Source organism: Macrosteles quadrilineatus, unplaced genomic scaffold (assembly GCF_028750875.1).
Source record: "Macrosteles quadrilineatus isolate MER2022 unplaced genomic scaffold, UCM_ALF_1.0 Scaffold_7__1_contigs__length_78375512, whole genome shotgun sequence".
In the NCBI taxonomy this organism is placed as follows: domain Eukaryota; kingdom Metazoa; phylum Arthropoda; class Insecta; order Hemiptera; family Cicadellidae; genus Macrosteles; species Macrosteles quadrilineatus.
This window is the reverse complement of record NW_026542600.1, coordinates 72,172,289-72,198,536: the sequence shown is the minus strand read 5'-3', so window position 1 is coordinate 72,198,536 and position 26,248 is coordinate 72,172,289. Positions and strand designations below refer to the sequence as shown.

The window sequence follows — 26,248 nt, the reverse complement described above, 5'->3', positions numbered from 1 at the left end:
CACTTTTGACTCCTAGTTGTTCAGTACAGTCCACATAATGTTCGGTAAAACGTTATACCTATTTGAGGGTCAGGTTTGGGGGGAAAGGAGGTAACAGTTCGAAAAATTTCACTTGTTTGGTTTTTATTGAATATCTCAGAACTATGCATTAAAAAAAATACGTTATATACGAAATTAATCTACACAAAATTATAAACAAGAATGATCCTCTTCATTATCTTGTAAAAGTGAATGGTTACAGAATATTAAAAATGGACATTTTTCTACCATCATTAACGCTTTAAAAGTACCGGAGGTAGCTAAATATTAAAAAAATAATACCTACCTTGAACAGTATTGACTTTATGTATCAAGTACAGTATTGACTTTTGAAACCCGAAATTATAAAAAGGTGTTTTGCGAACCATATATTTTTCTGTAGCTAAAAAAACTAAACGTAAAACTTAAATGAGTTACAAACATTCAGTTTCATGCATATTTTTTTATAACAAAGTCAGTCATTCTTGGAATGAATTGTTAAGGTGATGAGCTCTACCACTGTGGTAAAAGTTTCGTAAGTTCGAATCAAGGTTCGTGCTCTTTTTACCAGTATGTTCTATGCTCCCCGTTTCAACGCTAGGTGTATATATACAGCTGGGTGGCTGAGTGGATATGGCGCTCGGTCTAGTAATCATAAGGTGACTGGTTCGATCCCAAGAAATGTCAAAATCTGATGATTGGTCCGAAACTGGACTCGGCTGTCTTTGGTCAATGATTGATCCGTCAATAAAATTATCCTAGCTTAGAACCTCATTTATTCAACTCTCATCATGTATCTTTGCCTTTAAAAAAAAACACCCTGGTATGATATGCGTTGTCAAAATCTCATCTAATCTAAAATTTCATTCATGATTGAACACCCTGACCGAAAATTGGAGGGGGAGTACTTCTACTCATTACCACAAGACATTTGGTACCTGCTACAACGTCCATGATCATTTGAAGCATCCAAGCAACTGAAATGTCAACCATAAAAATTAAAATTGTCATAGAACATTTGGAACGGAAGGTGAGGAACTTGGTGGGTATGGATTAAGTATGTCTGATACGATACAGGAGAGGTTTGGAGGTCGATCGGGGTCATCCAAGGGGCTCGCTCGACAGACCAACAGCTAGACAAAGCTTTAATCATTCAATTCAACCGTTGATCGACCAGCATGAATGAGAATATGAGAAAATTGTCGTCGGCCAGTTGCATTGTGCTGGTGGGAGAGGCTACGGTATATAACAGGGCTCCGTCTTCGGTCCGCTTCTGTTTCCTTACTGTTATCAACATGGCAGACGGGTTGGTGCTTAATCAGAAATACAAGTTACATTCCAGTGACAACTTCGATGAGTTTATGAAAGCACTTGGTGAGTAATATGGATTATTCTGTTGATTACTGATAAATTTGATACTAGAGACAATTTTAGTTAATTCAGGTTATGTTATTTAAAATAATTTCCACATACATATGATTGTTTTGTGTAATATGCATAGATATGTTTTTTAATTTGACACACTGTAATGGCTTCGTGTAAATTAATGATTATTTAAATTTAATGAATAAAATATTAAAACAAAATGGGATACTAATTTACCTTTAAATCAAAATAGTTTAGGTTATTCCAAAGATTTTTTCTTTAAATATGGATACGTTTTTCCAGAATTTGGCAAAATAACTTTGAGTAAATTAATGATTGTGTAAATTTTTTGATGAACATATTAAACCAATCAGGGATACTAATTTACCTTTGAATCACAATAGTTAACCCCTAAATCAAAAGTGATGTGCTTTTAAGGTATTATTTCGGATATATTCTCCATCGTAAAAACAAAAATTTGAATTCTGGTTAGTAAACGCGTTTAGGGGGTACGTATGCTAGCTGAATCAACCCTTGGTAGTTGCCACAAAATGTTCACAGACGTGTTAGAAGGGATTCTCATATGACCATCTATAATCGTAATGAAAAAAGTATTGTATTATGTTTTATAATCGGATGAAATAATCCTTCAACATAAACTTACCAATACTCAAAATTAATTTCAAATAAACAATAGCGGTAGTTGTAAGTTTCCAATGTTTATAATTAGAGAATTTAGTAACCCATTTTCAACCAAAAATAGCAGATCAAAATATTCTCATTGATTAACACCATCAATATGGATTAGCAAGATATAGCATGAATTAAAATCATACAAAGTATCGTGTTAAAAAAACATTCCGTCTAAGGGTTTCATTTACATTGACTTTCCCCGCATTGCTTTACTGTAAGTATCGAAAAACTGAATTAAATTCCCGACATACTTTCAACTTCGAAAAGCAATTACTGAATCCGATTTTTGATGGTGAAACTTGGAATTAAACACTGTAACCTGATAACCAATGGCTGGAGGAACGCGGCTGGTTGTAATAGCAACCACTTGCTTCCGAGAATATATCTGATAAAATACTGCTAGTATTCGCAACTGATTGCAGTAATAATGTGCTATGATTATGAAACTTCAAATTCGATTAAATATATTTGTTTCGAAAAACTGTTTCGTAAATTATAAACACAATTATCTTCTTTCTAGATTCTTACTAGAACTACATAAATCTTAAAAAAATCCCATCATAGTCCATGGTATTTAGTGCAATTTTAAATAGAATCAATTCTTGTGAAACAAGTGAAAGATTTAGTAGGAGGGCGGATACAAAATGGGGGCGGGGGGTTACATGCTTAAAACCTACACTGACCAATCCTAACTAAATTTTACATGCATATACAATAACCATTAAAAAAACAACAGAACAAAATAAAAGTCGACATTCGCAGACCACATAATCACTTTGTTTCTAGAGTCCTAATGTTAATTATGGAAAACGTGACATTAATAACACAGCCACAACAAAATGAACTTGAAGAAAATGTCCACATTTATCAACATAACAGAAAAGATAAAGATATTTCTTTAGTGTACACAATGGTACACACCCAGAACACAAATCTATTGATGACCAAATGACGATTAGACAAATAAACACCTATTAAACCATCTAATAAATCAAACTCTTTTAACAAAATGCAATACACGCTTTTGTTTCTTGTAAAATTTGTATTTGGAGTCAGGCAAACGTGCTTGACAATGTCTTGCACGATTTAATGTGGTGAGTTACCTTAAATAAAATATAGGAAAAAGGACGAATTTTCAGTTATAGAATTATTAATTGCTTAAGGTCTTTAAAAGTGAGCGATTTTAAAACAAATGAATTTCTAACAGCATATTATATTGCTTTAAACCCATGCTAAACCTTCATAGTAATCAAGTCATTATTATTTATCCTGCCTACTGCAGTGTGCATGGAGCGAGCTGGTGTAGTGGTTAGGGCGTGGGACTTCGGTCCCCGTGGTCCTGGGTTCAAATCCCGCCAAATCGCCAATGGATTTTATCTAAGTGATAATGCCGCAACCCTTAGTTCTAGCCTGTAGTAATGTGAAAAACAATCCCGTGCTCGTGCCTAACGTCCTAGGAAAAAAATGTGTGCATGTATGCTACCAAGGGTAAACAAAACATAACTTTGTTATCCCTAATTAAAAACCAACTCCTTTACATTTTATCTTGATCAAAAAGTAAAGTTTGAAAAGTTGATTATTCAATTCATTAGTATGTAAAAGGCTTAAACTAACAAAATCTGTGCCTAAAGTGACGTTTTTATAAAACTTTGATCTCAGAGACACTCAAGTTCAATGTTTACTGGTAGTTATACTTCCGCCAAATATAATTTTCTAAATATAAAACAAAAACGATTTTGGTCTTTGCGATCGTAAATCCTCTCTTGGCATAGTAAGGTTTTTATTCCCGTAGTAAAGAACCCCCAAATTAATTACTTTCAGTAAAAGAGTTACAAGTTAATATTTGTTTTATTAGCCCAGACCGTCAGTTGGAACAAAATTATGACGAAAGTTAGTCTCAGTGATACAACGAAAGTCACGTATTGCTAACCACTTGTTATTTTATAACTTGTTTTACTCGGAAAATTTATGACCCTGTTAGTTCCAAAGTCCTTGTTTCAAAGTCGCTAGGAGACGGTTTCGTCAAATCGCATTCCGAGGTTAAGAAAATGTGATCAACAAGATTTGGTGAAATGGATTATCTAAAAAAGAGTTAAAATTATATATGTATATATATATATATATATGATTTTCCGTTAGTTTTTACATTTATTGTGTAAGAGGTGTAAGTCTAAACGTTGCTGATTTTAATAAGATAGATCCCAATGCAATCCCAGTTTTAGTAAGTTGTAAAATGTATTTAACAAAAATAAAATAGTCCTATAAGTATTTGAAAACACTAGAATCAAAAGTTTCATAATTGATTTGAGTATTTTAACATGAGTAGGAAACCAAACCCAAGTCAGGGTCTTTTCGTCCGTCTTTTACATCCCCCCTCTATCACCCCCCTAAATTTTAATCCTAAACACAAATACTTTAAATTATTACCCAAATAATATTTTAATGGGTTTGAATAGTTCGTCTGGCCAGGTAAATAAAATCGATAAATTGTTTATTAGACTTATCAACAAAACTATATATGCGTTTTTATCTCAAATTATTATTATCATACATTTTTTTAACTCACGTTCAGGAAATTTACCAATAACGATTGAAATCGTTGATGCATAATGAGTTTAATTCACAATAGTTGTTTAAAGACTCTTTGTATTCATTATTGGATGATGAATGGAAAACTAATTAGTGCTCCAGTACATTATTAGCTTTGTGGTTTTATACGTAGAACACACCAGCACTATGCATGAGTACAAAACTAGATGGGCATATACATTGTCATATTATTCGTACCTATACTCCATTCTAATATGGAAAATTTACACTGTACTCTGTTATCCATCATTTTTCTTAAACTGTGCTGTGAATACTATATATTTTGGAATGAATAGACTCTTTTATTTTATTGACAATAAAGATAAACAAACACTGAAAATTACAATTGCAGTTTTTCCTTTAGCGAATTTCCCATATAGGGAACAGGGATTTATGGGGTAAAAATGGGCTTTTCCCAGTTTTTACCCTAAAAACAAAAGATTTTGCAAATTCTTTCTTAACCATTTTTTAGAGCTTAAAAAAAGAAATAATTTAGTATATGGAAGCACTGTTGTATCCCTAACATTCACAGAGAAAATTCAAAAAAGTTTACAGTAATTTAAAATTGCCATGTTATTCTTATGGAGAAAATGAAATTTGTTGTAGTTTACTTGTTTATGGATATATGTTGATAAAATTTTGCAAATTTATTTATTTCATCCTATGCTATTGACCTATGGTAAAAAACACGTTTTACCTTCCCCGTAGCAGCAAACCTAAGCACTCGTTAAATCTAATGTTATTTAAATTGGTTATAAATGTGTCTTATTTATGGAAATATTTTAGTAAAAGTGTCATCAGAGAAGTTGAAATTCACTTAGTCTGCAGGTTTGCTGCAGCGGGGATATTTATTCTAAGAATAAAAATAATGGGACAGTTGTTTTTTCGAATCCCAACAATCACCAAGAAATGTTAACTATGTGACAGTCCCTGGCGGTTCGGAACATAATTTAAGTTGTAAGAAATACTTATGGGAGTAAAAATGTAGATTTCTTTAGATGAGGAGGGATGTCTCTCCACAAAAAGCCATTTCAAGATTTTGTTTTATTTGTAAGTTATACAGGATAGCAATATAGCCCCGGGAATGTTAAATATTTATAAAAGTTAGAGAGCTTCAAAACTTGGAACAAAGTTACTTCCTCAGGTAGGTAGCTCGTTAGGAGTCAGAAGAAATTCTTAAATGTAAGCATATGTTGATATGCACATTATAATTAACGTTTCATTATAGTAAAATACAATATCCCAAACCTGAAGTAAAGCGAACAATTGAGACATAAATGGGATCCGTTCAAAAATTCTAAATTACAAATTCAATAAATCTTTGAACTGCTGTCATGTTTGACTCAGTTGTTCTTTTGAGTTGGAATTTGCTGCATTGTATTTTATTTTAAATATCTAAACGTCCCGGGATCTTTTTTCGCCCATATCTGTTATGTCGTGTCATTTGATGTTCATGCACGTGAAAAATAAATAAAATCGACACTAGATTTCCTTTAAGGGAAAAGGATGCATAGAGAGAAATATTTTCACAAATTTAAGATAATATTAACAATTTTAATTCATTTGTATTAAAATCAATAAAAAAAATTAAATCAAGCATTAGTATACTTGATAGTACTAAAATCTATCGATAATTCTATGTTTTATAATTATTTTACATCTAGAAAGCTTTACAAGGTAAAACTTCAGTATCACGATGCATCTGTTTTAAGCCGTCAAAGGAAGTATTTTTAGAACCCATCATTAAAACTAACCCACTCTGGAGAATAGTTGAACACAGCTTTTGGTTAATTTCTCTACGGTTCATTTAATAATCTTACTAATATTATAAATGCGAATGTTTGTGTGTTTGTTTGTTTGAAGTTGAATCACGCATAAACCATTGGATGGATTGGGCTGAAATTTGGCATGAAGATAGCTCACATTCCCGATTAACATATAGGCATATTCTTATCTAAAACATCCTTTCGGGCTCCACCCCAGTGGCTCTGTAGTTCGCCATGTTAACCTTATGAGTATTCATATTTAAAGGGAATTAAAGAATTTAGTCAGCTGTTTCAAATAAAAAATTTGGTTCTTTGATATACAAAAGCATAAAAGGTTAAAATATTTACCAACAGGGTGCAGCACTATAATTTTTTTGCATTTATTTAAATAGCTAATTTGAACTAAGCAACAACAAAAACTGCGATACGCAATGAGATGTGTCAAAGTAGGATTGTTTACAGTTATGTTTATGTTTTTAATGTCATAAATAATTTGTGATTTTTGCGAATGTTTCATAATTTATTTTTCTTTATTGCTTAGGTGAAATGGTAAAAAATTTTGGCTATGGTAGATGTTTAATACCATAGTATACCACAAGCATTTTAAACTTATATGCCAACCCCGTACGAAGGACGGGTACTCTGCTAGTATTTAATATTGGACATTTAATAATGAATTTATTAGCATAGTTCTCTAATAAAAGCGTAGAAGAGATTATTGCGATGGAGACTCTAGATTCTCTCTAAGTGAGAAGTTGTTAAAGCCAAATCCTTCCTGACGAGTTCCCTGCAGGGGTCGGGCTTGTGCCTTCTAAACTGCCACTTAAGAGCGGTTTGATTGCCTGATAAACGCCCAACCCGGCTTTCGTTTTATCGTTGACAACTTCACTTACTGCATTACCACTGTTGTACATTGTATGTGTTGTCAACATTATGTACTCGACATTAAAACGAGTTTTAATTGCCCTCCAGTGACTGAACTGCTATCTAAATGTAGAGATAACAATGTTCGAAGGAGTCCATTCCAACGAAGAGTATATTATAATATGTAATTTAAAAACTATCCTATCCACGTTTAAAGATTTAAAACCATGGTGACTAGAATGCATGTATGGGCCAATTATACCACCAACAATAATACACCTTATTGTTCAATAAAGGTGTTTCGGCTTGGAATTTGAGTTGTGTAGAAATAATGTTACATGTACATGTGTTAATGTATTAATGAACATGTTGGTAATGTTGTTGGTTTATAAATACATTTATACATTGTGAATCGTAGCTTTGGTGAATGTCAACACTTTTTAGTTAGTTCACAGTAAAAAATAGGAATAAACTGTGAGGGCATCTATGATTTCTTTTACTTTATGGATATGTACCTGAGGAAATATAGTGTTCACATGGTAATCAGCAGCTTCCCGGTTCGATTCTGAGAAGAGTCTAAATTTGTTTAATGGTTCGAAATGTGTCCTTACTATACTTGATCATTAATCCAACGTTTAATCCAAGCAAACTCATAAACATTCAGTACTTGGAAAGGTAAAGGAAATATGAGTGAACAGAATACAGCGATGTCCCGTAAATCCCCTTGCACGTTTCTCCGAATGGACTTCATTTGCAATTTCTTCGATTTTCCTTTCAAACAGACCAGTTATTGGGATGTCGGGTCACTCGGGTCAGTTCACTTGATAGAAAATTATTGACCTCCAATTTCCACCTAGGTGGTCGGGCCTGACTTGACTGACTTTTAACATTTTTAGGTATACCGTTTGGAAATATTCGAATTATGATTTTAATGTCAATGACGTTATTGTAGCTCTCTGTGAACTGAAACAGGAGAACGATTCGTTTTAAAAGAGTCGTTTCAGAGCCTAGTTCAGTTAATCTTTCCCTCCCCCCGATCGAACCCCTATTTGTCCCTAACTTTCCGTGTACCTAACATTCCTTGTACCCATCTTTCCTAAACTCCAATGTTCCACCCTTGAAATATTTGCAGAGACCTGCCAACCCCATGTACCCAATGTTCCGTGTCCGCTTTTGCCCGGCATTCGTTCTCTCTTCACCTTGAACTGCGCATCCTGATGTGACAGCTCTAAATCTCTATATACTTTATCCCTTTAACTGCACATACCCATGGACATAGTCATCTACGTCGATCCAAAGACAAAGTAGTCACGTTACGGGTCAAGTCCCGGTAACTACTGTGGTAAATAGTGAGATGTGACCAGTCTCGAACAAATCACGCCCAGCTTCAGTCCAAGAGGCGAACATTTAACTTCCGTGTTTATTAAATCAACATCAACTACAAAAAAAACTCAACAACGTATCACATATAGGAGTCCTATAGTATACATGTACAGGGTGTCCATGAAAAAGTTTCAGGACTTTGGGAAATGAATCCTCATACTAAAAGGAAGAAAAAAGTTTATGTGAAGGTATGTCCGAAAATGCATATTTACCGAGTTGCCCACCATTTTGTTTTTTATACTAAAATATTTTTATCTGTGAAGTTTTTCATTCGATGATTATGAAATTTGGTAAGCATGTTAACATACACAATACCTATAATAGAAAAAATAATAAAGTTGTTCCGATTGTAAATTTCAAAATGGCGGCCGTTTGAATTTTTCTAACTTAAATAAGTGAAGACGGCTTATTTTATGAAAAAATGCCAAGAATACTTTTTTTAGCATTCTTAATTCCCTATCAAGAAATACCAAGATCAAAATGATGAAACAAAATATAACTGAAATATAACGGTTTTTGTATAAACATTAGGCAAAGTTAGTCAGGGAACCCTTAATTTTGCCTTATTTTTATACAAACAACGTTGTATTTCAGTTATCTTTTGTCTGATCTTTTTGATCTTGGTATTTTTTGATAGGGAATTAAAAATTCTAAAAAAAGTATAATTGCTATTATTTCATAGAATTAGCCGTTTTTGAGTTATTTAAGTTGGAAAAACTCAAATGGCCGCCATTTTGAAAATTACTACCGAAACAACTTTATTATTTTTCTATCATAGGTCTTGTGTATGTTAACATGGTTACCAAATTTCATAATCATCGAATGGAAAACTTCACAGATAAAAATATTTTTGTATAAAAAACAAAATGGCGGATAACTGGGTAAATATGCATTTTCGGACATACCTTCAAATAAACGTTTTTCTTCCTTTTAGTAAGAGAATTCATTTCCCAAAGTCCTTAAACGTTTTTATGGACACCCTGTATAGATGTAACAGACTAAGAAAGGAAAAGTTAACCATTTGTATTGTATAAGACCTCTGTTTATCATTAAAAAAAAAAAATATATATAATGCTCTCAGAAATGAAATAATCTATCTACATGAAATATAAATCAATTCAATCTATCGGTTGGATATGTATATCTTTAAATTACTCTCAATTTATACTTTGAGTATTTAAAATTAATGTTTAAGTTGGAAATTTAAAATCGGTCGTGTTTTCTTGAACGTTACACTCCTAAGATATCGCAAACAGAGATGATTCTCAAAGAACTTCAAAGGCTGCAAAGGATATCCTTCTCGGCAAATTGTTTACTCGTATCAGTTCTAGTATTTCAATGTTTTAGGAGGAACTAAAGTATAAAGGTTCCAATGTCAAAAGGGTCCAAGTATGACCATCAATAGCGAAAAGTCCAATTAGGAAAATTATATTCAGGAAAATGTATAACTTTTGATAACTCTAATTTCCACGGGTTTTTTTACTTCATTGTGTTTCACGATAAGTTTAAATAATACTTGTAAGGAAATAAATTACTTTTCAAATACAAGGAAAGGCTATTTAACAGTTAGGTTAGGAATGCATTTATAATTGTCATTCATAATAGGCCTACGTATCTATATCGCTCTACATATTGGTTTGAATAATATGGTTCAGTCCATGTTTGATGGGAAATTGATGCAAATTCCGTATGTATTAAAGAGATTGGGAATGCGTCAAGGAAATAAGAAACGGAGAAGCTGGAAAACTGAGGTATGGCGACATATTGTTTGACAACTTTGTCTAAGGAGTGAAATACCTTCGGTAGCTTTTTTAGAATCTTACAGGCATAATTAATTATATGAAACAAAATTATGTTGCATACATATACTATATACAGCATACTATATACAGTGTGTAAATTAAGTCTTGAAACAAATCTGTATTTTTAAAACCGAAATAGATACGAGTAGAAATATTCTGTTTTTGGTAATAGTTGTTAACAAAGGTTCCGCAATTTTTTACATCAAAAATATTGTTTAACCCTCCTTACAAGGTAAGGGGTGACTTATTTTTTTCAAATAGCAACCCCTATTGAGTGACCCCTCATTTTGAATGTTTTGTCAAAAGAAACACAATGATGCAAGTCCGAGGTGAATATCTCACCCCTAGCCAAAATTGTGGGTATTCCAAAATGGGTGCTTTTTCACATAAATCAAATTTTGGAATACCCGCCATTTAGGCTAGGTGTGAGATATCAACGTCATTGTTTTTCTTTTGAAAACCCCTTCAAAATGAGGGGTCACTCAATAGGGGTTGCTATTTGAAAAAAATAAGTCACCCCCACCCCCTACGGCGTGTTAAAAGGGATTAAAAAATATTGCAGATGTGAAAAATTGCGTAATCTATGTTAACAATCAATTTCATAAACAGAATATATATCTATTTCGGTTTTAAAAATACAGGTTTGTTTCCATATTTGTGAAATTTGTGTTTTTTTACACATACAGTAAATCAAATTTTGGAATACCTGCCATTTTGCCTAGGTATTATACACTGTACGGATTTTATTTTACATTTTGATGTATACGCCTGGCTGAAGTTCCAAAATGACGAACGTTATAAAATCAAGGTTCGATCGTACGAAATATTTTATTGCTGCCCTCAAATTTGATTCGTAGCTTCATCAAACTGCCAAGAACACTTGGACACGCGTAAAATGAGTTGAATAATGTATACGTGAAGCCAGGGTGTTAAAATGGTAGATAATTATAATAATAATAGCTTAAAAGTATAGTAGAAGTAAATCATTGGTTCAAATTGTAAAAACACCATCTACAGATTTGTTTAACCATAACTATACTATCTTCACTGAACGAATTTAATATTGATTCATATCCTGTCGATTACACGGGAATATGCCATTCATATGTTTCTATAATTTGCATTTCTTCGAAGAATGCGTTCAACTGCGGTAAAGAGGATTTAGGCCCTGCAGCCAATTATCTAAATTCCTTCTCCATTTGAAAGTTAACCAAGGTAGAGCTCCCGATATAATATTAATGTCCTTAGTTATGAATCAGAAATCAAATTTCCGTTGCAAGCGTATCTTGATCACCATTCATTTTGTATCATAACCCCTACATTGGTAGTAATTCGTATTATGACTGACTACATGTTTATGTCCAATTAATTCCGTTATTTATTGTTTTACTAGTAAAGTAGATTTTTACCATAGTCTAGAACAACCTGTATTACAATAAATATGGAATTTAACCATTTATAGGTCTGTCTATTTTGCAGAACAAAATATTCAAAATATAGCCATAAGCTATTGGAGTTGCACTAGTTATGCCAATGGCCATTGAAAATTACATTATTTCTAATTATTCCAATTTTAAAAAGCTTTTTCCATGTACTAAAAATTTATTCGTGGCAAGCTTTAAAAATCATTACTATACAGGGTGTTTTTTTAAAAACTTGCATCTTTATTTATGTAAAAACCGCAATAGATAGAAATATGCAGATAGAACCGATTTTCAATTTTTTTTCATCAAACATTTTCTTTTTTCATGCTCTTTTATTTGATATGTCACAAGAGGTACCTTGCTATTAAAAAAAATTAAGTTGGGGGCAGGGGGGGAAAGGGGGGAATGTGAATGTAACGTTGAATTCAAAACAATTGGTCCCCCTACGTCAATAGATGATTCCTGCAAACTGCATATTTCTATCTATTGCGGTTTTTACATAAATAAAGATGCAAGTTTAAAAAAAAAACACCCTGTATTTTATTCGTCACTATGTTATTATTTCTAGCAACACAGTTGTGCGGTTTCAAATTTAATTAAGGGAGTATTTTATTTTTAAATCAACCTGATTCGTGTTATGGTAAAACATTAAGGACTTAAACTCTATTAAACTATTAAATGATTCCAGTATGTCTGAAAGAGGATTTTTACAGTAATATCCAGCTTAGAAGCTCATCAGAAGACATAATACGTAACATGACATCAATAATTGCATCAAACATTATTCGTATAAAGACACCAAAGTCTTTGGTAACAGTTAGAATTGAACTAATAGACCTCGTGTAGAAAGATTTCCATAAGCAGTAAACTATATTAACCGTTTATACATGAGCGAATATAGTTGTAGAATTTCATTACTCTATCAAGTGTACCTTATGTTGATCATTCGTGAACATTTCAGGAATATTTTCTCTGTATTATCTATTATCGCATGCCTCAAGCAAAGACATAGACCCAGAAAAGAATTTTTCGTTTTCATGTCCTCAGAGGCTAAAAACACCATTTGTTCAAATTCATTAACACAGGGTATATACAAACTCTTTGGAACGCTTTTGTACATTTGTTCCTTATGTCAAAACAATGAAAAATAGTACCTTAAATACCTTGAGAATAAGTGGTTATATTATAAACTATTAAGAAAATAAACTGTTACAAATGAAACCGGATACCGTTCTACCGTTCTTTAAATGGGTATATTTTGATTAAATTTGACAAATTTATTTCATACTAAACTTATAGCATTCAAGTAAAAAATGCTACCCTAGTTTATAACCTTCCCTGTAGCATGAAACCTAAGTACTCGTTAAACCTAATGTTATTTAAACAAGGAATAAAACATGTTTTGTTAAAGGAAACATTTGAGTGAAGATCCACTTTTGATAACCCTGCAGGGTTTCTGCTGCTTGGATATTTATCGTATATAAATATTTTACATAAAAATTAAATGGTATCTAACAACGATTGATATTGTTTAATCATGCCACATAATACGACATTGTTGGATTGTATACCGAAGTAAGAAAAACCAAATATTTATGAACAAAACACACATCCTGTATTCCCGATACTTAAAATTGTTTTAACGTAAGGATAAAATGAAAGATATTTTGTTTTCAAAAATACGGGTTGTATTCACTTAAATGATGTTATAATTTAAAGTAATATTTAATGTAAATAAAAAGCGGCAGGCCTATACTTTCCAAATATTTTGGATCATTGGGTAGTTAAAAACAGTCAAATTAAGTTGATGATCAGTTATTTGGAGGCTTAAATCAAACAAAACTAACAAATAACTACTTATTATAACGCTAGCACGTGTGCCAACCAAGTTATTCAACACAGTTTGTATAATGAAATATTCTAAACAACTTGATAGCTAGGGAGGTGAAGTTATTTACCCGAGGGGGTTCGTTTCGTTCAATCACTATATTGTTTTAGTGAAGTGGGTCGTCTCCTATTTCAGCATGCTGCAGAAGACAGACTCGTATCTCCTTAACCCTTATCTGTCTAGACACATTACTTAAGTTATTTGCACGTCTGTATTGCTTACTCATGTCCGCCCTTCGGGGAACGATAAAGCAAAGTAAACGACGTTTATTTGAGGTTCACATTCTAGGAATCCGATTGACAGCTCAGGGAAGTGATATGAGAACCTGTGATAATAAGTTCCAAGAATTAAATTCACAACAACAATTTCTATAGATGTATGATAATTTATAAATATCTTTGCAATATTTTCTATTCTCAATAATTCTATATTTGTTTTTTTTTCTTAGGATTTAGTTCTGTTAGGCAGTTATTCATTCGATGGCCTATAGGGAATTTGTGCTAAAAACCACATTTGAACTTTGCCGGTAGATACTAATCAGTGAAAAGATTAAGAAAAGTAAAAAGAGTCTTAAAATTTGAAATAGTACTACAAACAACTATGGTAATATTAAAACAATACTTTTCTATATATTTACACTTATACTGTAAATCGTATAAAGTTGTTGTAATGTCAGTCGATTTCAACCTGTCACACCAGCCATCATCAGGCTCAAACATGGACCATTTTGAAAAACAATGATCCAAAGCTAACCTAAAATATGGAAACTTTTTTCTCGCATCTTCGAAAAAAGCTATAATGAAATTGTAAAACATTAAGTTCGGAACCAGTACATGAACGCAACTGTTCAGGAACGCATTATTTATTAACCGATTAGCCATTACAATGAATTAATCCTTAACCATATTGACACGTAAATCTGACAACTGTGGGACCAAGGGGAAAATAACACGTTTTAGTGCTAACAAATTGCCAATTGTGAATGATTTATGGCTACACCAATATACAGTATTGGCATTAATTAATGCTTCCATTGATGTCTGTGGATATTAATTTATCCCTTTTGCTGCCCCTCCTCTGCCGTGCTGCACTCCACATACCATAATGGAATATGTTTATTACTTTCTACATAAAATCACGTTAATCTCCCCCAGATCAATACCACTCTTGTGTTGGTTGGTTGATTGCGTTTCTTTTTAACTATTAGCCCAGTCAATCTAGGTTTTTACCCGGAAATGCAAGATATAAAGCTAATTTTTTGCACAGATGTCCGTTATGGTATGTAAAATCACACCCTAAAAGTCCCCGCCCGTCCCCTGTTTGCTTCTTCCGGTATAAAGAAAAAAGGGGGGGGGGGAGGGGGCGTACCTTATTTAAACGCACATTGAACGTGATAACTTGAGTAATTTTGGTCCGATTTTGATAAAATTTGGCTTGAAGGTGAAAGGTGGGATAAACGTAAATGAGTTGCAAAATCAGCATAATCAGACCATGGGAACGGGTGTTTACGGGGGGTTTTATGAGGTAAAAATTGGGTTTTATGGGGTAAAAATTGAATTTTATCATTTTTGATCCTCAAAACACAAAAATTTCTAATTTCTCTCTGAACCATTTAAAAAAGCTTAAATGATCAAATATTTTAGTATAATGAAGTGTTTTTGTAAGGTTATTGGTTAGGAAGAAAATTTAAAAAAATAAAAATTCCCATGTTATTCTTAAGGAGAGTAAGCTGTTGTAGTTTGCTTGTTTACGGATATATTTTGATCAAACTTGGAAAATCAACTTAATTTTTAATAAGCTATTGATATTTTACTACAAACGCACTTCATTACACTCCCTGTAGCAGCAAGCCTAGGTACTTGTTAGGCATAATGTTATTTCAATATATTTAATAAAAAATCCAATCGGGCAAATGGAAATTCACTTAGTCTGCAGGTTTGCTGCGGCGGGGGTATTTTCATACAAAGTTGCACTGTCCTAGATTTACTTTATCAATGGTTTTTGTCAACACTACACTCTATTTTTCCCTTAAAATGTATATTTAAGCTGGGAATAGTATAAATAATCTCCAGAATAAACGTGGACAATGGTGTAAAAACATAACATAAGCATTGTATTCAATAAATAATATACAGGATACAGTAATATTAAAAAGTTTTACTATTACATTTTTAAGTACAATCAGAAAAGATTACTAACAAAAAAAAATATTTGTACAAAATATTGGATTAACCACCCTTAATATGAAACCCAATTTTTTAAGAGTTACATATGTACAACAGTAGGTTAAGCAATTGTATTGAACAGTGTGTTTTATACCTATTATAAAACTGAACATTACTAACTATCAACGTCTTCTTCCTCTAAATCAATTGTCTGCAGTGTGTTGTTGCAGTCTCTACCTTGATAATGAGCACACATTGCCGAACAAGCTAATCCTGACCTTATGCAATCACACGATCGGGCACACTCTTTCTTGCAATCACATGTAACGAAATTCAAGAGTTATCAGGTGCCGGTGGCAAAGTCATAGATTGAGGTACAAGAACGCCGTCTTTTTCAAGTCAACCCCATGAACATGGATCCAGATCCTTCCCAAGCCATTTCTGCAATTGATAGTAAACCCGCAAAGTGTGTAAGCGTGCGGCATCCGAAGTAGGCGGTAAAACTGACAAATCAAAGCTTGAAGTAATTTTCTGTCTAGCTATCAGTTTATTGAACATAAAGTAGGCCCTACCTTAGTTCATTTAATGTTTTGCACTTTTTTTGTATCTCCGTATATTGCAAGAAAGTATTAAATAAATAAATAAAAATGCCTTTATTTATCAAGCGTTTCTCAGTACAAATACTGCTTCTCAGAACAACTTTCGTCAATAACAATATAAAACTAACAACAAATAAATAGAGCAATAACAAAACAGAAGCAAGACAATATGAATAACAATAATTAACCATCAGTGCACAATTCTTTGATCTTAATTCTAAATGATGATAAAGAATATTTTTTGAGGCCAGAGGGGAGGTCGTTGTACAGTTTTGGACCGAAGAACGAGAAGCTTCTTCTTCCAAACTCAAGCCTCACTCTTGGAAAGTGAAGCTGGAGACCACCATGGCGGGTACTACGCTGAGAGACCTCCTCCCGGAAAGAGAGCCTCTCAAGAAGGTACTGTGGCACCTGTAAGACAAGAGCCTTGTGCACCATGCAGCACGTCATGATCCTGCAAACAGTGTCTACCGTCGTCATCCCCGCTACAGCTCTATAGGGAGAGATATGTTCATATTTTTTGAGGCAAAATATGAAGCGAATAGCTGAATTTTGCAGTTTCTGCATTCGGGTCATGTCTACTCCAGAGATGCTGTTTCCATAAGCAGGGAGACAATATGTAAACACCGACAGGACTAGTGACTGCATGAGGTGCAGCTTCGCAGTATTGTTCTCCACATGATGTTAACTTGTCAGGCTGAGCAGTTGAATCTTTAAAAACATCTGACATTTTTTGAAGTTCCACACTTTATTCTAACACTTTCCAGGACACTTTTTTCCCTTTTCTAAACGTTACGGATGTTGTATCGCATCCAGAAAATGCGTGTGCAAACAGTATACAGTCTTTCATATTGCCTAAGTTACTACTAATTTCAGTTACTGGGTAAACTTTGTATGAACCTTTACTGCCTTCTGGTTTGATGAAGAACAATGTATCTGACCTTTTAACTCCATGGACAAGAAGTGCTAGAAGATCAGTGTCTGTACCCACCACAGCTGTTTTCATACCTTCAGAACACTGCTGAAGAGCTGGTGAAGCAATCAAAAAGTCAGCATCTGCTGCAGCTTGTAGAAATGAAAAGCCAGCTCGATCAAAGTGCGATTTTAGTTCACTTATAAGTCGGATTTTATTTGCAGCATTACCGAGAAAATCAGCCTGAGTCACTGATGTTGTCATGTTTGAGTCGAAATGAATTGTTCTTGATGGAATTCGACAAGCTCTCTATCTTGCTCTTGATTCTTTGTGGTCGCTGGTCCCTCATAGCCATCAAACACTATTGTTACATTTGAACCGTAATGGATGCGAATAAATTCAACATATACTGAAATTATTTGTCCATATGTGGCAGGCTTGGGCCAAACAACATGATGAAGCAAATGTCCTCCGTCCAATACATAAACACAGTCTTGAGGCCAACTATGAAGGGCAGGTGTGCTCATCTCTATAAATATCACAAAGTGCTAACTTGGCTGTTTTTCTCATCGCTGCTCCGTTAAAGAGAGAAGGTGGCCTCGGAGCCAATTCAAAGGCCATGTAATATTCATAATCAGATGGTGATTTTAAAAAACACGATATTCTGAGAAACAGTTGATTCGGATTCACTTCTATAACATCGTGACGTCTTACTTTGATAGTGGCATAAACAGCAGCAAGTGGAGTAACTTTACTTTTCTTTTTAGTTTTACATCACCGAAAGTTTGGCCAGTCATTTGAGTCATTAAGTCATTGCAAGAAGTTATGTTTCTGTGGCGGTTTCCGGGTTTATTTTAGCGTCAGCAACTGTTCCAGTTGACAAAGAAATCAAACCTCCATTTATGTCAACACTGAAAGGCGAATGTGAATTTAGACAACAAAGTAGTTTGTATAAATCGTTATCATCTCTTGATTGCCGAGCATCTCGTAGCTCAACATGTTGTTCTGTAGTTCCAGAGTTTATATGACACAATTTTTCAAAAGCATTCGTGACAACAGAACACGCTGGACGTGCTAGGACAAATTTTGCCAAGTTACTGTCAGTGACGCCTCTTCCATGGATAAGTCCACCTGATACTTTCAAAGAACGCATGAGCTCCTGCTCAATCACCATATCTGTCCAGTTTCCACCCCAGAACCTTTCTGTCCTACGAACCGAAAAGAAACCTTTTCTGATTGTACTTAAAAATGTAATAGTAACACTTTTTAATATTACTGTATCCTGTAAGTTTATATTATTTATTGAATACCATGCTTATGTTATGTTTTTACACCATTGTCAGCATTTATTCTGGAGTTTATTTATACTATTCCCAGCTTAAATATACATTTTAAGGGAAAAAATAGAGTGTAGTGTTGACGAAAACCATTGATAAAGTAAATCTAGGACAGTGCAACTTTGTATGAAAATACCCCCGCCGCAGCAAACCTGCAGACTAAGTGAATTTCCATTTGCCCGATTGGATTTTTTATTAAATATATTGAAATAACATTATGCCTAACAAGTACCTAGGCTTGCTGCTACAGGGAGTGTAATGAAGTGCGTTTGTAGTAAAATATCAATAGCTTATTATAAATTAAGTTGATTTTCCAAGTTTGATAAAAATATATCCGTAAACAAGCAAACTACAACAGCTTACTCTCCTTAAGAATAACATGGGAATTTTTAATTTTTTTAAATTTTCTTCCTAACCAATAACCTTACAAAAACACTACATTATACTAAAATATTTGATCATTTAAGCTTTTTTAAATGGTTCAGAGAGAAATTAGAAATTTTTGTGTTTTGAGGATCAAAAATGATAAAATTCAATTTTTACCCCATAAAACCCAATTTTTACCTCATAAAACCCCCCGTAAACACCCGTTCCCATGGTCTGATTATGCTGATTTTGCTACTCATTTACGTTTGTCCCACCTTTCACCTTCAAGCCAAATTTTATCAAAATCGGACGAAAATTACTCAAGTTATCGCGTTCAATGTGCGTTTAAATAAGTTGCGCCCCCTCCCCCCCCTTTTTTCTTTATACCGGAAGAAGCAAACAGGGGACGGTAGGGGACTTTTAGGATATGGTCAAGGATATCATAAAGAACATCTGTGCCAAAATTCAGCTTTATATCTCGCATTTCCGGGTTTGCATGATTTTTTACCTAGATTGACTGGGCTATATGTAGTATATGTAATACGAGTAAATGAGAATTTAACGTGGTTTGAATATTGGAATTTCATGACGTTAGAAAGTTAAGTTTACGTTTTAACAAAACTTTAACTCGTATTGATATTTTTTTTCCTATACTAGGTAAAAAAATTTAAAACGTGAAATATTCCATACGTACGCTGGCGTAATTTCTGAATTTAAAATCACATATGTCGTAAAGAATATTGTATAGGGTATCCCACGAAGGGGTTTAAACGTTTGATTTTATATTACGTGCCCATTCATGCATCGAGCTTTTTTAAACTTTATTCAGTTTAAGAAGTAGGATATAAAAATATTCTGGAAAAATTTCAACTCCCTAACCTTAGTAGAAACAAAATGGCGGCATATTGAACATGAAACACACATCGAAAAGGGTTTGCACTTTACTGAGAAGTCTACTTGTAGTATACATAGTCAATGTTTTTACTTCAATGTTGTACAGTCAAACGGATGTCTGTTTGTATGTGCATCTCACGACCTTAGGACAGTGAACTCTACGGTGATAAGGTTAGTGATAAAGATTCCGACCTGCACCACCACATCAAACAAGTATTATTTGTATCGGTGGAGCTTTATAACTGTTGGAATGTGAAATATTTCCCTGTCTTTCCATCAAGCAGGTCATAGAAAATAAGTCCTGCTTTTTGTCACAGAAAAAAATACACTATTTGTTCTACTTACAACCAAAGTCATTTTCATACTAGCTATAGTATCACTCTTAAAACATTTGTTACCAACTATACTCATCCCTCAGTTACAGAGTAGTGTGACGGTATGTAGTCGGTCACACTACTAAGATTATTTGTACTAAGAAAAAATTTGTACTAAGATTAAAAGTTGTGTATTATAGTACTAAACAACTTCTTGATCAGCATTATACGTGTTATTAAATTTACGGAAAGTAAATAAAAATACGTATAATAACATCTGAAATATATAATTACACTGACACTGTTAATTCACAAGACAGTATAACTTTACCGTTTCACGAGTTAACAGTATTAGTGTAAATATACTTTCCGTATAATAATGCCATAAGCTGGGTCTAAACATTTATATTGTTAATTTAATTTTGTGAGTTAACATTGAAATCAACACATATATAGTACATAAATGTTATAGCGTGATAGTTATTTATTAAATTTTAAGCTACGCTTCAATTGTAAGTTTCAATAAAACGTTGCACATTGGCATTACAAATCTGTATGCAAATCTATTCCAGAAATGCTGTTTGTATAGTTTCAAAACAAAGTATTGAAAATAAGGTTCTCCATATTTTGTCTTCTGAAAATCAATTTCTCTATCTTTGAAAAGTACCAAGTTCGTTTTATGACGTTTCATTGTCAACAGATTATCGAAGATTTTCAATTTTTTCTTCGTTATGGCGTGAGCATCAAATGAATAATAATATAAAACTACTAAGACTATAATATAATATCGGTGATGAAAACCTTTACAAATGTTTGGCAAAATTAAAAATACATAGGTATGAAAAACGCTTAAGAAAATTGTATGTATTTCACTTTGCAAACAAAGTGCGATCCAATAGTCTTTGATGTAGTACAATGACTAACTTATATTTTATTTTGTTTATATGTTTATCCATGCAATAATAAAACGCGTTAAATCCAAATTACAGAAAGAGAAGATCCAAAATATACAAAGGACTTAAAACAAAATTGAAAGCGAAGGCAGGTAAAATTTTATCATTATGGGGAGATTCATTTTCTTCTCGAACAAGTAAACCGGCCACTTTACCATTAAGGTGAGTTAGGATCTTGATTTAATATCATTCCTTGTTGGTACAACTCTTTTATTACTTCTTTTTAAGTTTCAAAAATGAATAAATTATTTATTTGATATTCGTTTTAAATTTATAGTTTTTAAATACCCAAAAGATTTACCTTTCAACATATAAAATAACCACTGATTTCTCCTAAGCCTTAAATAAAAAGTAAAATCTTCATTAGATTGAAGTTGTCATTTCAGATTCCCAACATTCATATACAGGGTGTCCATAAAAACGTTTCAGGACTTTGGGAAATGAATCCTCATACTAAAAGGAAGAAAAAAGTCTATGTGAAGGTATGTCCGAAAATGCATATTTACCCAGTTATCCACCATTTTGTTTTTTATACAAAAATATTTTTATCTGTGAAGTTTTTCATTCGATGATTATGAAATTTTGTAACCATGTTAACATACAAAAGACCTATGATAGAAAAAAAAATAAAGTTGTTCCGATTTTTAATTTCAAAATGGCGGCCGTTTGAATTTTTCTAGCTTAAAATAACTCAAAAACGGCTAATACTATGAACAAATGTCAAGAATACTTTTTTTAGCATTTTTAATTTCCTATCAAACGATACCAAGATCGAAAAAGATCGGACATTTTGAAATTTACAATCGGAACAACTTTATTATTTTTTCTATTATAGGTATTGTGTATGTTAACATGGTTACCAAATTTCATAATCACCAAATGAAAAACTTCACAGATAAAAATATTTTTGTATAAAAAACAAAATGGCGGATAACTGGATAAATGTGCATTTTCGGACATACCTTCACATAGACTTTTTTCTTCCTTTTAGTATGAGAATTCTTTTCCCAAAGTCCTGAAGCGTTTTCTATGGACATCCTGTATATGGCGAGATTGTGTGATGATATCCTCAAATTACTTTGCTTCCAGCGCTGATTGGTTTGAGCCAGTAACACTACAAGTGGTTAGTTTACTGTCAAATGTGTTGTCTTATGATATACTTTAACCCGTACAAACATAGAGTAGGCTTGAATGTAATAATTGAAGACATTGTTTGTAAGTAAGCAGTATACAAGGTGAACAACAACTGTGATACCATTGGTATCTCAGAAACTAATTTGTTTAGAGAAGTACTTAAATGGCGAACCTAAACTATTTTTTCTTTCATTAAAATATATTAATTCCACCTTTTTTAAATGACCACCACTTCCGAGATGGCATCTAGCTTTAAAATGTCTTATCGAACACAATGTATTTTATAAGCCGATTGTCTTGGGACGTGAATTAATTTCCTAACGTTTTTATTCTCCATCTTTTTCTCTAAATCCACTCGTTTTGGACAGCGGGTCAAACAAGGGTGCATACCCTTTGTCATTGGGCTATTAATTAATGATGCTATATATTATAACAAAAATGTAGACTGTAGATAGCTAGCAAAACCAGGGTTTCGACCGATCCCATTCAAAACGAAAAATGTACCCAACGAAAAAAACAAAAGAAAATCACGAAGGATTCGCTAAAAGCCCTGGGGGAATACGTGAAGGTTTAACTCGCCGTTTTTTACCACTTCGGGTAATCTAAGAAAATATGTTAAATAAGGTGTTTTAGAATACTAATGGCTTCATTTGGCGAAGTGTTGGCAAACAACCAGGATGGTTTAGTACCTTGTGAGAACATTGTTAGGTACAGTATTAAATTTCATAACAAAATAACCTCCTAATTACCTTAAGGTAAGTAAATACACAGTAAATAAATAAAAAAATCAAAGTCTTTTGCTCAAAGACGCCCATTCCACTTCTCACGTGTGTATGGCCCCGTTCCACAGATCATAACGTAACGCGTGCTGCTTACCTCCCAGACACTCGTTGCAGCACGCGTTGTCCAAAACACGCGGGGCTACTGTAGGGTTTCAAGAGCGCAAGTGCGCGTTGCAACGCTTCCATGTGTATTTTAGTCAAATCAGCAGACAAGTTTGATACACACACCTCGTCATTCGCCTGAAACATCCTGTTCTCCTTGACAAAAACCTGAGAAAATAAAACTAGGCTTTGAGAAGCATAATAATGTTACTTGTGGGATTGCAACTATTTAAATTGTCAACGTAAAATTATAGCTTGGTAGTAAAGTAACACAAACAAACAAAGAATTTTAATCATAGCTTTGAAAAGTCATGGCACGATAATGATACCCATTCATTATAAAACCTAAATAGATTCGTAAATATTAATCACCCTTTTAAGTGCAATGGATCATAATCAACGGAAATTAAAACCACTTCGTTTGACTCGATGTTCAAACGTTTGCTAACCTTTGTGAAAAATTCTATTACGAAATTAGATTCAATACTTTTGTTTGAAATTGTTTTACAGTGTAAACAATAAAAAGCTTATGAGAGTAATATTTATTTGTTGCTTAGTTTTCTTACTAAATAAACTCCAGTCACTTGAATTCCTGTGTTATCTTGTCTACGAAGTAATATTTACAGCTAAATTAATATACACTGTATAAATATATGAAGATTATTTTGTTTTTCACAAAAGAAACAGGGCCTATTTCATTGCCAACTACGGATCTGTTTGAACAAAACATAGGGTAATTAACAACGTTGAATAAATTTTGAAATAAAACCATCATTATTTAAAACTTATTGTTGGAGATGATAAATCAATATTGGTTTAAAATTGTACAGGCATTTCTTAGCAAAATCAAAAAATGCTAACACTAGGTCCTCTTTCTAATTACAACACATCCAGTGGTGATTCCAAGGGGAGGGGGCTACAGGGGCTAAAGCCCCCCCTTGGATCCTGGAAAATAAATTCAAACATACATTTCGTCCTTAAAACACGAAATGTTATAAAACAAACACCATAATATAGTTTTTATTAAGCTTAATAAGCGATGGCAGGAGTAGTATTAAGTTCCACATTGATAAACTTTGTGGGGCAATAGCATGACGAATAAAACAATATTATGCTATGGAAAGTTGTACCATAGACTAAGCAACACAAGTGAGTATGTTTTATATATGGTTGTACGCATCATCCAATTTTTACAGCAGTGTGCGAATCAGCAAAGTATAATTATTTTTTGGGGGAAATAATATTGTTTGGATGGAATTAATTATGTTTCTTTTTTTCGTTGTTGAAACCAACGGAGTTCTGTAATTTTATTCTTACTATAGAATAGTTCGAATGAATAATAAGGAAGGCATCACAATGGTCCATGAAGGATATTCAAAGAGTCAAAGAGGATTACCCATTGTATTATATCAAACACTCTCCAAATAGTCATACATAATTATATAAATTTATGAATTTAAATTAACAAACACAGCAATACTTTTTTAGTTTTAGTTATTTATTATGTTGACCCCGTTGAAGACTGGGAAGAGGGAAGAGTGATTCACGTTTGACGGTTGGTCGTAGATCTAAGGTCAATTGTTATCAGTCGTTATCATAGTCTTGAGCCCAGAACCCTACCCTAGTCGGAACCCTGCCCTAGCCCTACCCAGACACAGTCCACTACCCTCCGTCTTCTCTGTAGCTTCTCTTCGTCGTTGCTAATCGAACATGGCTTCCCTCATCTTCAACAGGAAGTACAAGTTGGCCACCAGCGATAAGTTCGAAGAATACATGAAGGCTTTGGGTGAGTCTATCTTCTTTGAGATTTCTAAAAGATTTAAAATTTTAAACACTTTTATTACGGTCTTTTTTAATTTTCAACTAGGAGAGTTTCATGTTGAAAACTCAAGGATTACAGACAGGTTTAGATTGGTCAAACATTCGATAAAATCTAATGCTCGTTAGCGATGTATTTAATAATCTATGGCTTATATCAATTCAAATAATTAGGTTAGATAATTTTAGCTTGACCACTTAATTCACTGGAAATATATATTACAACAAACAATTCCACGAAACGGTATTTAATCGGCTTACAGTTATTCACAAGTTCTTGTAAGACGAGATCCTTCTCGATGAAAATGCTTTCAGCAATTCTAATTTTACTTTGATAGCGTTAAACTGTTGGAAAACAGATCTGGATATTAAAAGGATCTCAAATACCTTTTGATTTAGTTGCTTTACAATATATTATAACAATAAGGCTTTTAACGTTAAGTCTAATCAGTTTGACTAAATGGGATCTTATTGAAGCTTTCTCTTAGTAGCCATTATCTGTTCTATTGTCTAAAAATTTGAAAATTGAATTAATCTTTTCTCGTTATGTTTCATTTTACGGTTAGGATTTATTTTTTTGTTAGCTTCTGCTGATTTTAAAGTAAATTAAGAGTAGTCCTAAGCTAATCATGTGTAACTCCATTCAATATTCAACAATTTTAGGTTTCTGTGAGAGGATTAGGATGAAATATTTACATTTTCACGCTTCTTATCCTAAGTTGTGATCTTGGTTTTACTTTTTTAGTGAATTTTCTATAAAAGGTAAAATATATTACCGGTACCGTACTTCTCATGGTAAGACCTGGGCCCGGACCGATTTTCCGTTTGGATGTCCCCAAAGGACAAAACCGCCATCCGTTCAAAGTCATATAGATAACACATATTTGTATAATATGTCCATTGGCATGATAATTTAGGTAAAAAATCACCAAATTGTGATAAAATTTGGTACAAACGTGTGAACCTACATCTATTCGAATGAAATCGCGAACCAGCATGTTATAAGGAACTATGGGGTAGAAATTGGTTCTTCCCGTTTTTTCAATACATTTGAAAATATTTTGTAGAGCTTAAAAACA

General features: G+C 33.1%; 1 protein-coding gene across 2 annotated transcripts in view; it reads left to right on the top strand.

Moving 5' to 3' along the window:
• The first annotated feature begins 1,240 nt into the window (after window positions 1–1,240).
• LOC128997972 (fatty acid-binding protein, muscle-like) overlaps window positions 1,241–26,248 on the top strand; it is a 40,519-nt gene continuing 15,511 nt past the window's right edge. Inside the window, exon 1 of one of the 2 annotated variants that reach the window (XM_054423845.1) lies at window positions 1,241–1,392. In XM_054423845.1, the coding sequence (XP_054279820.1) occupies window positions 1,314–1,392 (79 nt within the window). In that variant the 5' untranslated portion in view covers window positions 1,241–1,313. Of the gene's footprint in view, window positions 1,393–24,977; window positions 25,138–26,248 lie in introns of those variants that run through there. The other variant, XM_054423846.1, reaches the window with a different exon arrangement.